The sequence below is a fragment of the Morchella importuna genome (assembly GCF_003444635.1).
Source record: "Morchella importuna strain M04M26 chromosome Unknown Morimp01GS011, whole genome shotgun sequence".
Taxonomy (NCBI): Eukaryota; Fungi; Ascomycota; class Pezizomycetes; order Pezizales; family Morchellaceae; genus Morchella; species Morchella importuna.
The window spans coordinates 614,917-629,486 of NW_025763408.1; the positions used below are offsets into that span (position 1 = coordinate 614,917).

Sequence of the window (14,570 nt, forward strand, 5' to 3'; positions counted from 1 at the left end):
GGCGATGTCGCAATCGAGTGTGCGGGGTATGTAGTCGATCATGATAGCAGCTGAGAGTCTCGACCATGGCACGGGATCTGCCTTGGAGGGCTAGGGTTCGCCGTCTGTGAGTGTTAGACATTGGGCGGCGGGATGGCGGGCTTTTTTGTCTTGTCTAGACTACTCTAGAGTAGAGTGGGGTGTCTGGGATCTATATCTGGCTGGGAGATCTGAGTCTGATCTGGTGCGGGCGGGCTGGCCTTGTGCTGTGTTAGATTTCGGGGGTGAGACATGTTGGTGGACGGCGGTGGAAACCTAACCCTGGGTGGGGATATCTACAGTGATGTTTAGTGTTTATTGTCGTAGACATAAGCTTTGAGAGATGCGGACATGGGAAGCTAATATGTTTCTAAACTAGACTGAGCGGATGTTGTGATGATGCATAATTGTTTATGCAGGTACAGTGCTCTAACGCAATTGATATCACTCTGGACTGATTTCTAAGGTAACTTGATGGTTTTGTATAAGTAAGGATTTAATTATCAAACGTTAATCATATACACATGTAGTTGCGCGATATATGCGATTATAGAAGAACGTAATCTTCACTCTGGCATGGCACCATCTACTTGCTCAATTATACCTTCCTGGCTCACTATCCAGGAATATCAACACGGCCTCACTTGCGCCCACAAATACCCTTCCATCCCGTACCACCTCCTCTTTGTACTTTCCCACCGGCGCTCCAGCGTAATACTCTTGCCCTGCCCACGTCACAAGGTGTGGGTTCTTCTCGTTCAGGCCAGGGGCGGTCATTCCTACAACACTAGTCAGCATCTCAATTACCCACACCCGAAAAACCAGCAGATTAATCACTGACGTTTGACCACCGCTTTCCTCCCCGCCCTCCCCAAATCCAACACCACCCCTGGTCTGACCATCTCTGCCCCTGTTGCCGCCGGCAAAGCTGTAGCAGTACTATTCCAGTCCCAATACGTTGAGGTTCCATTCCACGGGTCCATATTAAGTGCTACAATTCTCTGTAGCGTTCCCTTCTCCCACACCCCATATACACCCAGACTCTCAATCTCTGTTTCGATCGGTGCCAGCCTTGACTCGCCACCAGCCCCAACAGCCTCTCCGATCATAAGATATCCTACGTATGACGGTGATAGCCGGGCGGGTCCAGTCTCGGAGCTGTCATGAGGCATTATTAGGTTATATTTGCTGTAACCGGGAGTATTCGCCTGCACTGCACTCTGGAGAACGAGGGTTGCGCCGTTGTGGAGATACATTCGTTTTGCGCCACGGTAGCTATTCCTCGTGACCACTATATCAGCAACCACACAAAGATCAAGGATTTAGGGCGAACCTACGCAGCCCACAGCGTTGTATCCACAACCCACAGTGCCTGCCCGAACGTATCTGTGACATTGAGCTTCCCACTACAGCTGACGGAATTATACTCCCCGACAAAGAACTCTCCACCGGCAGCATCTGCGGCCTGGATCTGCGGGATCCAGAGGTCAACGTAGGCGGTTATGTTGGCGTGGTTGACGAGGTTCTCGAGTGTGGCCTTTTGGTTTCGGGGTGGATCGCAGGTGCTGTACTGGTACATGTGTTGCGAGTATGCTAAGGTTAAGCCGTTACTATCTGCGCCATGTGCGAGAATGCCGGTGATGTTGAAGGCACCCGAGGGGGGGTCATCGGCAAAGGTGCCGGCGGAGAAGATGGGAGTGGTGATGTTGAGGGATTCGGCGAGAGAGGATGTCCAGTTCTATTTACATTTGGTGGTTAGCAGTGGTGGAGTGAGGGAAGGGAAGAGGGAGGACGAACGAGGTACTTGATAGTGTAGGTCTCCATGGACCACGGTCCGTTGCCAGACTGTTGGTCGAAGGTGCTGGGATAGTGGTCACCCTCGTTTCCTAGTTTTGTTAGCTATGCGGTGGGGTGGGCGTTTTGAACTCTTGCTCACCTAGCTCGAAGGCATCAATCTGGTCGTGCGGGATATACTGCAGTGCAGACCGCATCTGCTCTGTTGTGAGGGCCAGAGAATTGTTCTGAAAATTGAGGTTCACAACATAATGGATATCACTTGGGAGCGTTGTGAACGACTCATACTACCCAGCTGTTAACCCCCAGATATCTATCCATTGGGAAGGGAAGCCATACCCAAGCCGGTCCCAAAGTAGTCCTATAAATCCCGCCACTCTGTACACACTCCATTAGCCATTTGCAGCTGGCCGTGCCTGCCGATATACACACTCACCGCACTCAGATCCCGCACAATTGCGGGCGCATCCTCGACAAACCACGCACTATCTGCTGTTATCCCGCCGGGCCTGATATCTGGGTGTTTTCCCGTACGCTGGTAGAGGTTATTGATTGCACGCGCAAATAGCGTGTTGGGATTGCTCAAGTTTCCGGCAAAATCGCTGAAGTCTAGTTTCCACAATTTCAGTGTTAGCAAAGCGTCGAGTGATAGCTTGTGACGGGGCTGCTTACAGCTTAGTTCGATGGATAGACTACCGAGAGCGCGATCGAGTACTGGGGAGAGGTTTGAGGGTGGGTGGGGAGGAAGTGGGAGCTTGATTGTTGAGCGGGAAGTGGAGCTGGAGGGGGCGGCGAGCGCCGCACTGCAGGAGAGGAGGAGGAGGTAGGGGGTGTACATGGTTGTTAACTTGGCCTTGGGGTACACTGGGCGGTGATAGCCTGTGTACTAGGCATCAATTCTTGTGCTGGGGCTACTTCTTATATGTAGTAACTAGAGAGCTAGACAGACATCGTGTCTAATACCAATTACAACCAACCTGCTCGATCGCCGCTCCTACAGGCTACCCCGCAACAGTCAAGCACGGAACCCGGGGATTGTCGAGACTTTGACCGACATGCAGAATCGTCAAGCCAATGCAACATTCTGAGTATAGATCCCAAGCTCAGAGCGGCCCTTAACCTTAACCAGGGCGATACTGTAGATCAGGTCATGGATCAGGGCAGGGGTCGAGTTTAACCGACTCCAAAAGACAGACATGCCATATATTCGGTGAAAGAGATACCCGCGATATGTGACGTGTATGGTTCATGCATCTTGTACTTGCTTACAAGCATATGAACCAGAAAATGCAAATGTCTATTTTGTACGGCAGATCTGCGCCACTCCATACAAATAATCCTTGACTCTCGAACTCGCATTTTCTGGTTCATATGCTGGTAAGCAAGTAATGATCATGAATTAATCAACCGGGAATTCATAACTCTGCAAGAACTTGGCAAAAACCGTTGGTTAGGCTGATCAGGGCGGGTGTGGAGTGCATGCAGCTGCCATGGTAGAGATCCTTGAAGTGGTTTGTTGCGGCAGGTGGGGGATGATCAGCCTAATTCTGGGCGGTTGTGGGGGTGTTGTAGTAGACCTCCCTGGACGGCGAGAGTTAGCCGAGCATGAGTGCCCGGGACGTGGTGTAGGGAAGCTGTGAGAGTTGAAGAGCTATTCGGGGGTGGTTTCGACACTGATGAAAGGGAGTAAGTTTGCCATTGAAGCTGTCCTGTGTAGGGTTTGGTTTAGAAAGATTGAATACTGAAGGGTTAGGTATATACGGGTCACGGTCGATGAGGCTGGCTTTTGTTGGAGAAAATCTGGTCTGATTCCCTACTTGAAGATGGACACCTTTCTAGTATCAATAACAGAGAAATAGATATTTGTCCTGTGACCATCCGATACCTTTCCCCTTGGGATCATTAAACGAAGTAACGCATTCTGGCCCTTAGGGATAGTTTGTATTCTGGCCATGGTGCTTTGCTGCTTCTAATGCTGTCTAGCGAAAGGTACATATATGCATGGGATTTAGCGACAAAATCTACTTTCTCATGGACTTTGATGGCTTCTGTGTCTAACCCAGTAGCTATAGGTGGCGTGAAGTGTATTTTTAAGATGGTACCCGGCCTCGGAGGAGGACCTGCGCCGGTCCGTATCAGCTCTCGGAGTGAAGCAAGGGGGTAGGTAAGAGAACCATAGGAAATAGGCCTTCTCACCTTTTGTTTTGAGAGAGAGAGTGAGGTTATGAGTTTACTATTACTTTTTTGCAGCCAGTCGTATCCGCGAAGCAATTTTGTTTCCCATTTGGGTTCTCAAAATGGCCAGATACATCCATATAATTTCGACTCCTCAAAGCTTGGAGACCGGATTTCATATAAACCGGTTCAAGATGGCCCTGTCCTTTTAAAAAACGACTATGATGTGGACTGCCAATCACAAATCCCCCTCTATTTCCCGCACAGGATATCACTCGACATCGGTTTGCTTGGCGCCAAGCTGATGTATTAGTGGCCGGCTGGAGTAATATCTAGGGCGGAATCCGTTCGTGAATAAAGCTTTCTATTACTTTAAAAGCCTAATTTACTTCTCAAGTCCTCTATATAAGTTCATGGACAACCAAGTTCGAGCACCTCAAGTGATAACACTTATTAGGACCCACAACACCGATCCGGCCAAATGCCCGGGTACAAACAACTCTAATAAATAGAGTGTTTTTCACCCCTGCAGGTAGATGCTCAGATCATCATGATGCGCATCTTCCAGTGCAACTCCGGGGTTGTAATGAGCCGAGCCCTGATAATCCCCCTCCAAACCCAAATTCCAAGGATTCGGCCACTTTAGCCTGTTCTTCGACCGAGTGATAATCCCATACGCACCATATCACTGATACAGCAGCAGGTACTGTGGGCGTCCTCGGAAAATCCTGCGGTCTCCCCATACACAATAACTCGTCTAAATAGCAACTCAGGGGCATAGAGTATATGAACTTTATTTATGCGGGGTAGGCAGTTGTGATTACTGGCTTCGGTATATCTCGCGGGGTAGGGTCGTCGGAAAAGGTACCGAGAGTTGTGCGGGATTGGGGTATTTATATCATTGGTATTTCCCCCTCGGTCTTGTGTTTTAGCTCTCCAAGGCAGTTGTGAATCTAGCTACCCAGATTCCAGACTTCCAAACATGAAGTTCTCAACTCTCACGCTTCAGGCCGCCTCTTTGGCGCTCCTTCGGACTACATCTAGCGCCGAACAACGTATCTCTCCCCATACATATCCCTACTCTCATGCGCATTAGCTAACACTACCCGTCTAGTGGCACCATTCAAATACGACTCCCTTCCACTCGGCTCCATCAAGCCTCTTGGTTGGCTCAAAGACCAGTTGCGCCTCTCCGCTGAGGGCCTGGCCGGGCACGAATGGGACTTCTACCGCTATGCCATGAACTCGACATGGAGCGGTGGGACCTGGGAGTATAGCGGCCTGCACGAGACTGCCCCATACTGGTTCAACTACATTGTCCCGCTGGCATGGTCGTTGGACGATGCGCGGCTTAAGGCGCAGGCAAAGGAGTTCCTGGATAGCGTCCTTGACGCGCAGCAAGCGGACGGCTGGTTGGGGCCTGAGACGGCAAAGAGTGAGAGGGGACTGTGGGCCAGGGCGTTGCTTCTGTATGGAATGATTGTAAGTTTCTTTTATCTAAGTTTCGGGGGTCAGTGGTGGCTAATAGTGGGTAGCAATATGCGGAGGCAGATCCGTCAGAGACGGAGAGAATTGTGGCGGCGATGCATCGCTTTGTAAACTTGGCCTATACCATGCTGAAAGATAACTACACAGGTCTTGTACCTGTTTCAGGCGATGTCTTTGGCGCGGGAAACCATGGCGTTACAAGAGCGCATGAGCTGGCGACGCAGTTCCAGTGGCTGTATGATAAATACCCCAACGGCAACGAGGCGAACATCTGGGGCGCCATTGACCTCATCTTTAAGGGTGGAATCGCGGCGCAGAGAGACTGGAGGGAGTTCTTTGTCGAGGGGGTGTTCCCGACGGTAGCTATGCCGGCTATTGTCGATAGGAGATTTGTGCATGGTGTGGATCTTGCGGAAGGTATGATTGATCTGATTCCTATATCTCTGTGGGAGTAGTAATACTAATAGTGTGGTGTTCCAAGGTCTCCGCTGGACCACTGCGCTCTACCGCCTTGACAAAAACGAGTCACTCACCACTCAAGCCCACGACAGCGTTGACATGCTTTTCAAGTACCACGGTGCAGACTCTGGCACCATCACCGCCGACGAGCTCCTCGCCGGCATGAGCCCCAACCGTGGTTCAGAGCTGTGCATGGCTGTCGAAACTATGTACTCCATGTCGTACTTGTACCGCTTCTACGGCACCAACCGCTTTGCGGACCGCGCGGAGTTGGTGGCGTTTAATGCGCTTCCTGCTTCCATATCGCCGGATTGGTGGAGCCATCAGTATGTTGCACAGGCAAACCAGCCGTGGGCGTTCAACATCAGTGGGAATCCGTATGTCAATGTTAATAACTATGGCAATACATTTGGATTGGAGCCAAACTATGTGAGTTTTTGATTGTCCCTCACAGAGGTCTGTGTAGGTACTGATTGTTGTGTAGCCGTGCTGTACAGTGAACCATCCGCAAGGGTATCCCAAGTTCCTGGCGGCGAGTTTTATGAAAGTAGGAACCAGTGACCTTCTGCACGCACTCCTCTCGCCGACAAAGGTCATCACAACTCTAGGAACCAATAATAAAGTTACCGGTAAATCTTCCCTTGTATATAAATTGATCTGTATATAACTTACTAAATCTTCCAGTCACCGCGGACACAAACTATCCCTTCAACCCCACCATCAAGTACACCATCACCGCCCAGTCCCCCTTCACCTTCCACGTCCGCATCCCCGCGTGGGCCAACCTCTCCACCTCCACAATCACCCTCGGCCGCTCCAATCCCGTCGCTCTTACCCCCACCACCGACAACCACCAGCTTGTCTCCGTCAGAACCGGCACCACAACCTTCAGCATCACCTTCGGCCAGACCGTCAGCGTCGTCCAGCGTGCCAACAGCGCCGTTGCCCTCCACCGTGGCCCCCTCCTCTACGCTCTCGATCTCGACTACAACACCGAGTCCTTCTCCCCGCGCACATACAACGCTCCAACGGTGCCACTCCCCGTCTACCAAGTGCACCTCCCGGAGACACAGGATCACTTCTTGAAGCCCGTAGGTAAGGACTGGGCCATCGCCATTGATACGGCCTCGATCGAGGTCAATGATATGTCAGATAGCACCACACCGCTGAAGAACCCTATCTTTGCGAAGGGCGCCCCGCCCGTTGAGTTGAAGGTCAAGGCATGCCCGATCGAGTGGGGAGTGACGAACGATGTGTTGGCGGAGCCCCCAGTCGCACCGGTGTGTACCGGTGATGCAAAGGTGGTGAGCTTCAGGCCGTATGGTAGCACGAAGTTGAGGATGACTGAGTTGCCGGTGGTGAATTTGAGCTGAGTGCGCAGCGGGGGGTGTTGGGAAGAGATGAGCAAGATATGAGAGGCGGGAAAAGTACGTGAGTGTGTGGTTGTGTATGTGCATGTATTTTAGTGTACAATTGTTACAGATTTTTCATCGATGTTGCGATGTTCCCCATGTCATGTGTGAATGGGTCAAGAAACCAGTGTGTGTGTATGTCTGTATGTACCCGGGCGTTGCGTTTACCTCTCATCAATTGATGAATTGAACAAGAAAAAAAAAATCCTCCCATCCGACTCGCAAAACCGAGTGATTAGCCGTGATCCAGGTCTCGGCCACTGGGTACATGTATTCTCTCTTCCCCAACTCTCTCACCACTATGAGCTACGGTAGTCTCGTACCCATTCCATACTCGTAGTAGCCTGCCTACTTATAGGGTGGGTCGTGGTAGTCTCGTTGCCATCTCCTACCTTTGGCGTGGAGCGTCTACATGTATCGCAGCCCACACCGACTGGTATGAAAACACCCAACCACCACCAAAGATTACCGGATGGATCTGAAGACGAGACTAGGGCCACAGATGTCTGCTGTAGATACAACTACACTGTAATTAAGTTAAATTTACTACTTAGCTGTAATATAACGATGCCACAAGAGATTATCCCACCTAGTTCGAAAAAGATAGTATTTAGTCGAGTGATATTCCATGATTTCATGGACACCCCCCCCACTCAACACGAACCACTGAAATTCAAGACACATGCGCATACTTCCAGTTTAGGCCTGCTAAGATGTGCTCTCAGTGACCTAACTCGATAAAGCACCACCTCTTGGCACTCCTTTCTGACCCTCGTTTTTCACCTTTAAATGTCGGCCAAAATCCCTCTCGGCAGACTCTCTTGGCAGAATCTGGCCAACTGTTTATAAGCAGCGCATTTCCCTGCCCCTTTGATGTTCTCCAGGAATTATGCATTCATAGCTCCCCTTGACTTGCTCTGATGGCAGGTGAAGGCGGCAATTGCTGGACGGGTCTCAGGCAGTCTTCGGACTTGTTGGAGATCTGTACGGTGAGAACTGTCTTCTCCGGTCTCAGGACTGGGAAAGGGGACCTGCAGAGTTTAACAGTGGCCCGCTGTTCTTGTTCTCCTTTGAACCGGAACATGGCTCTTCATTCGGTTTCCCCGCTTAAAATTTTTTTTGAGCGGGAACCGCGAAGCTACGGTTGCGGCATTCTTTGGTGGGTTAGGGTTTCTTTCGTGGGTAGGGTTTTTGGGCTTTTTTTTGTATATAAGTTCGTTTATGTAGTTTATTCGTTTCGTATATAGTTTTTATATAGGTTTAATTAATTTGGTATGTTTTTTAATACCAATGAAGTGTTTTTCTCGCGTGAATATAGCGTAGTCGTAGATGCCAGCTGTAGATACTGTCGTATTAAACGTGCGCATGTAAGTCTTTGTAACCCGAAAATACGTAGCCAGCTAGAGTTAAGCAGAGCCCTTCTTAAGCTCACGATCATCTTATAGTATGGTGTCCTCCTAAACTACAGCTCGCCTCAGCGCGGCGTCATTCGCTTTAACAGTCGCTGAGTTTGCGTTGGGCGTGTGGCAGACACCAACTATCACTCGCTCTCCCGGAGTGACCAACCGAAACACCAAGACAAGGTCTTACAAGCCTATGGGATGTATGCGAATGTAGAGATACATAGAGGCATTTTTAGCGGTGTATCGGTCACTTATATGGGTATACCTAATCTATTCTTGTGCTGTAAATACACTTCAAGAAACAAACACTTGTGACTTCACATCCCCGTACCGCCGGCGATTATTTGAAACGAAACAAACCAACCCCGACGTGTTTCAAGAAGATCTAGATAGGTACATATCTGTTTGCCACAGGTCTTTCGGTGCGTTTGAAACATCATCCAAACCGGAATCCGAATTTGCTGAATCAAAGAGGCGCCCTTGATCCGCAGAGCTAGAGCTATATATAGAGGAGAGGTCTTCACACGGCGGCATCAGAGTTTGCTGTCCCCACTAAAAAGCTTTCTACGTCTATCCGAGTGAACACCTAATCTCCAGTAAACGCTTCGCCGGTTTCCCAAGGAGAGATAACACCGAAACCGTGGCTTGAAGTGAATCCTCAGTTTCAACCGACCATCGTACGGGCTACGGAGGAGAAATAATCGGGAAGTAAAAGGGCTCATATAGAGTGAGTGCCGTGGTTTTCAGAACGATTGCCGTGCCCCTTTTAGTTCGCTGTTATGTCTAATTCTCACTATGTGTTAGCTACTGCCTCATGAGGTTCCTATTCCCCCAACCACCGTGCATGCATGCACTGTCGATATTGTCAAACTAATCAACTATGAATATCAGGCCATACCTGTAACCACTAGCTAGAAAAGATCTACAACCCCCACCTGCCCTCCCAATCGGAACTCGGCAATATCACCGTTATCACTTTTTCGTGACAAGCACCATAATCCAAAAACAAGCATTCCGCTTACACTATTAGACCATCGGCCTCTCTTCCCCCCCGTGCGTAGAAGCCCTCCCTCCAGCCGGAAATATGGCGGCCAGGCACTACTTCCTCCACTACATAGATCTAACTAGCTAGCTAGCATGTATTAAAGGCTTGAATCCAGCCAGCGGCGATCACCAAGCAAGCCACCTACCTATGTACCTACTACATACATATATCTCCGCCCCACATGCACGCCCCACCCCTGCGCTTCCCTTGTGGGGGACCGATCGAACGCCGACCTGGCTATTCTTGCTGGTAACGAAAAAAGGTACATAGATCTAGCTATGCAGGGCCTTTAATTCTCTCGCTCTCTTCCGGCCATGCGGAAGTCGAATGTCCATGTCGGCGAGGATCTGCGCTCTCACGCCACAGAAGCAGTCCTATGAGTTCGTCTCCGGCTCCACCTAGGCCTTCCGAGCTACACCTAGGCCTCACAACCAACTGTCCGTGACGTCCGCAATTGAGCGGAGTACCTACAGCAAGTACCAGCAGTTGTAACAGGCGGCAGGAATAAGCAATGAGGGAACCCGGTACCGGCTCCCGAACGGCCTAAGGGCCGAACCCCACACAGGAGAGTTCTGAGCATGTGTTCGGCCGGCATGGAGAAGTGAGGTACTTAAACATACAACACACACACACACACACACACACAGCCATTCGGCGACAATCTACACAAACACAGGCTCTACTGTATCAATCCACATCTCCGACGGGCGGGCGGGGTTGGTGGACTGTGGTGGGGTTACGTTAGGCATGGAGGGGGGGGGGGAAGTTATGCGGTCACAATTACCCCTTACATACCACCTCCACCGTACCTAGGCCCTAACTAAACTAGAGTACAGCGAGAGGTAAAATTATTGTAGAAACAGGGGTCTAAAAACAGGGTTTCTGTGGCTGGGCAAGCCAATAGGACTCCTCCCGTATTTCTACAATAATCTTACCGCAAGCTGTATAGACATCACTCACGATCTACTCCTAAGCGAGCTGCCTGCCTGCCCTGGCTAGACACGCTCTAGAACGTTTGGGGAAAAGAGCCAGAGATTTTCTATGATGTGTAGGTAGGTGTGAATAGAGTTGACATGTCTCGGCACCGAGATGCGGTTGTTAAATGTGTTACTATCAACAGAACAAACCCTAACCCTGTGTCTGGGAACGGACGGAGATTGCCGGTATAATTATCCGGTGGTGGCGTAGAGCTAGCTGGGGGAAGAAGTGTCGAGGAAGGATATATCGAGGATGAGGAGAACATTGCGGCGGGGAATTCTTTGGGGGCCAATTGTGTATGTGGAAATTGTAATTGGGGTGGAATATCGGGGGGAGGGAGCTGAGGGGGCTTGAGTCGATTGGGTAAATGTTTTGATTAGGCATGCTGTTTAGGCTTTTCGCCTTTTATGTGTGGTGAGTGTGTAAACCGGGGCCATGGGTTCTTAGCTTCCGGGGTTTTATGACTGTCTGGAGTAAAGCGTTGATCTGCAATTTGGTCAAGCCAATTGGTATGGTAGGTACGTCTTTTGGAGATTATTCACAGGAGGCAAGAACTCAGGTATACGTACGCTGCATATACAACTCGAGAGGCCAAAGAGACTTTTAGAAACACAATCAGGATCGAACACAGTGGGTACAGTATGTTCAGGAACATCGTTGAGATCCGAGATACACCGCCGGATCGGAGGTCCACCCAATCTGCAATTACAATTACACCATCGATATCGCCCGTTATCAACTGAGCACTCATCGCAAGAACCGAGCTCGAGACATACACACCGCGAGGAAGAAGCAAAAACCCGATCACTGGCTACACCGCCGAAATCCGTGAATGACGCCAACCCTGATTTTTTTTCTTCTCATGAGCTCAATTGCCATGCCTTTGTACTCATCTCTTTCTCTGCCCTGGCCTATACGCACGTGCATATGCAGGACGAGGAGGCGTGAGCACCTTACACATAACGTTTAAAAGGCTTCTCCGGGGTGTATTACCGGCGGTGAGATAGAGAACTCGTCCCCTCTGGGAGACGTTGTCGTGGACGGACTCGAGCAAGAGAACGAGTGATCAGCCATGCATGAGCTCGAGAGCAATGTTGAGGTTCTTTCTAAATTCTGTGTTCCTTCTCTATCTAGGTGACACCCTGTTGGGCGAGTTGCTATACGTAAGTGAAGCGAGATTGTGCAACTCACATGCGAGAACCGAGCAGGACGTCTTCCAAATACCCTTTCATGTCACTTCAGTTTTTTTGTTTGCTACACTGGATATAACCTCCCACCGCAGCGGGCGGGAGAAACCTATAACCCATCCACACACTCACACTCACTACATGCCCTGTAACCACAGCTACATACATACATGTATGTACATAGACTATCGACTGCATCTACATAACTAAATTGTAACCTTGACTAAGCTATCTCTCGCTCAGCTCTCCAATCACGTCCTCCTTTTCATCCCACTGCATACATATCGATACCACCATGGCCACCACAGGTTATACTCGATCTCAAACTCACCACATGATCGAAGTACTGCTAACTATGCCGACCTAATCTTGATTAATGACGGCCAATTGACCCTGAGAATATAGTATCAAAACCCCATCTTGTAATGAAATCGCTCCATTGCAGATCCCAAGGCTAAGAGCCAATCTCCGGTCATAAAGAAAAATCGGCAGTCATAACTATTAGATCACATCACCTCAGGCCGACTCGACAAAACCAATCAACCAAAGCACCTTTTAGACTCCAGCTGATAGCCATGATATATATATAGACGGTTTTACTATAATATAGTTGTTCCGTCGTTCGGGAAGCTTCCGGTGGTGAGATGAGACGGCACCGTTTTCTGTTATACGTACGGACCATCTGCCCGCCGAGTTGGTGGCTGGAGGAAGAAGGTTAAAGCCGTCGATCATGATTAAAAAGCACCAACAGGGAATCTCAAGATAAGTCGATCGGCAGCTCGTAGTGTCCGCTCCTTGTCGTACACCCTTACTACCGGTAGTATATAGACCCGTTACCATTACCACTGCGCCGTCACTTCAGGGGAGGGGAGAGCGAAATATAGAGAGCGCTGGTCGTGGAACAAACCTTAAAGATTTATAGACTCGGTGTTACAACCTTAATATAAGCAGCCCGCGCTCTGCACTGCAGCTCGTCTCCTTTTTCTTTTCTTTTCCGGTAGCTGGCGGATGTATGTAGTATTGCGATGTCATTCCACGGGAACGAAAGAAGGGACGTTTATCGAGCACGCGCGAGTGGGAGAAAGGGAGCTGGTGGCTGTGATGGAGATCTATCCGTCCCACAAGCTGGCTCATGGATAGCCTTTGCATGTCATGTGGGCCTGTGATATAGACGGACAGCTTCTGTTCAACGTTACCTGGGCTGTCTTTGATCTGCATCATCTCCAACTTGACCAGCCAGCAGCCAGAAAACTAAGTTTTTTCTTTTCTTTCCACCCCCTCTTCTTCCCGGACTCCCCGACACAACTGAGATGCTGACACTTCAGCTCAGCGCTCAATGCTGAATGGAACTACAAGCGAGGATATTTCTAATTGGCTCGAGATCGAGGAGATGAATTGACAGCAGTGGCGATTGTCGGGGCCGCAGGCTGAATGTAGCTCGTCCGGATTGGATCGAGTAGAAGGGAGTAGGTTCTTCCCGGGTAGCGGTCGTACTAATATCCCCCTATATCTATCTGGGACCAAGAGATCTGGTGAGGCAGCTTTCTAACCAGATCCATCAGCTGATAGCTCTAAAATAGCACTGTAGCTACACATATATATTGTTACCGACAATAATAAACCAGTACCTATTCCGAAGGATCGACATACTCGGAACATTGTATATATATATTGACCAATGCCATATGTGTACATGTATGCATTGGGATTCCGAGAAACGTGGGATTGGGGACGGAAGCGGAGTTTCTGTGGCAGGTCGTTTCCATGGCCATGGTGAAGGAATAGGAGGAGGTTAGGTTAGGGGTTGTTTGTTGGGTTGTGCAAGCAGGTGTATGGGTTTGGGGGGGGGGAGGCAATATAGAGCTTGCATACATGTACATATGTAGAGCAATATCGTGATAGAGATATATAGAAGGGATATTGGGAAGTTGGTTTGGTTTCGATGGTAAACTCCGTTGCACCGGCGCATATACCGTTGTGGTGGGTTTTTTTCTTTCGATTCTTTGATTTTTGGTACAGCCGTACGTAGGGGAACGGTTCTCTCTGCGAGTTTCGGGGGTTGGCCGAGAGAGATTGACGTAATTAAATTTGTGATTGCAGGTGCTGAAGGTAGGTTTTGCCTAAGTTGACATGAGTGACATTGACAGGACCCTGATTCTAAAGGGTGATGGGTACGTACCTCTTGCAAGTAGCATACATTCGATCTCATCCACCAGGACCACCACCACCACCACCACCACCACCACCCACCGATACCAGCCACAGAAGGGAGGAAGAAATACACCACGTTTCGTTCATTCATTCCATCTCAATTGATTACATGTAATTAATTAACACACCCACCCCCATATGTAACCCCACGGCGCGGAAACCAAGCCAATATATACACTTCCGAAAGAGGACGAGTGATTGCGGGATCCGAGAGACAAGCTTCCCATCCCTCCTTCTCCAGCTCCATACGCACCTTACATTTGCAGCTCTTCACCATGGACTGAGAGGTAGCGTAGGCGCCTGATGAAAAGAGCACTTTGGATAGCTGTATGGCAGCGCGCGCGGATATGAAAAGCATGCATGTATGTGCCCAGAACAAAATTGCTTATTTACATACTCG

The 14,570-nt window shown here is 49.7% G+C and overlaps 2 protein-coding genes across 2 annotated transcripts; one reads left to right on the plus strand and one right to left on the minus strand.

Annotated features, from left to right (window-relative positions):
* Nucleotides 1–612: 612 nt before the first annotated feature.
* LAJ45_04586 (uncharacterized protein) lies at nucleotides 613–2,650 on the minus strand (the record flags this gene model as incomplete). Its single annotated transcript, XM_046114166.1, has 8 exons — nucleotides 613–797; nucleotides 860–1,293; nucleotides 1,356–1,756; nucleotides 1,816–1,904; nucleotides 1,955–2,099; nucleotides 2,152–2,190; nucleotides 2,249–2,421; nucleotides 2,485–2,650. The coding sequence occupies 8 exons, from the start codon at nucleotides 2,648–2,650 to the stop codon at nucleotides 613–615; spliced, it is 1,632 nt and encodes a 543-aa protein (XP_045972688.1).
* A 2,319-nt stretch (nucleotides 2,651–4,969) lies between these two features.
* LAJ45_04587 (uncharacterized protein) lies at nucleotides 4,970–7,307 on the plus strand (the record flags this gene model as incomplete). The annotated part of the gene is made up of 6 exons (XM_046114167.1): nucleotides 4,970–5,042; nucleotides 5,102–5,469; nucleotides 5,523–5,892; nucleotides 5,957–6,363; nucleotides 6,419–6,563; nucleotides 6,619–7,307. 6 exons carry the CDS (start codon nucleotides 4,970–4,972, stop codon nucleotides 7,305–7,307), a joined length of 2,052 nt encoding a protein of 683 aa, XP_045972689.1.
* Nucleotides 7,308–14,570: the final 7,263 nt, after the last annotated feature.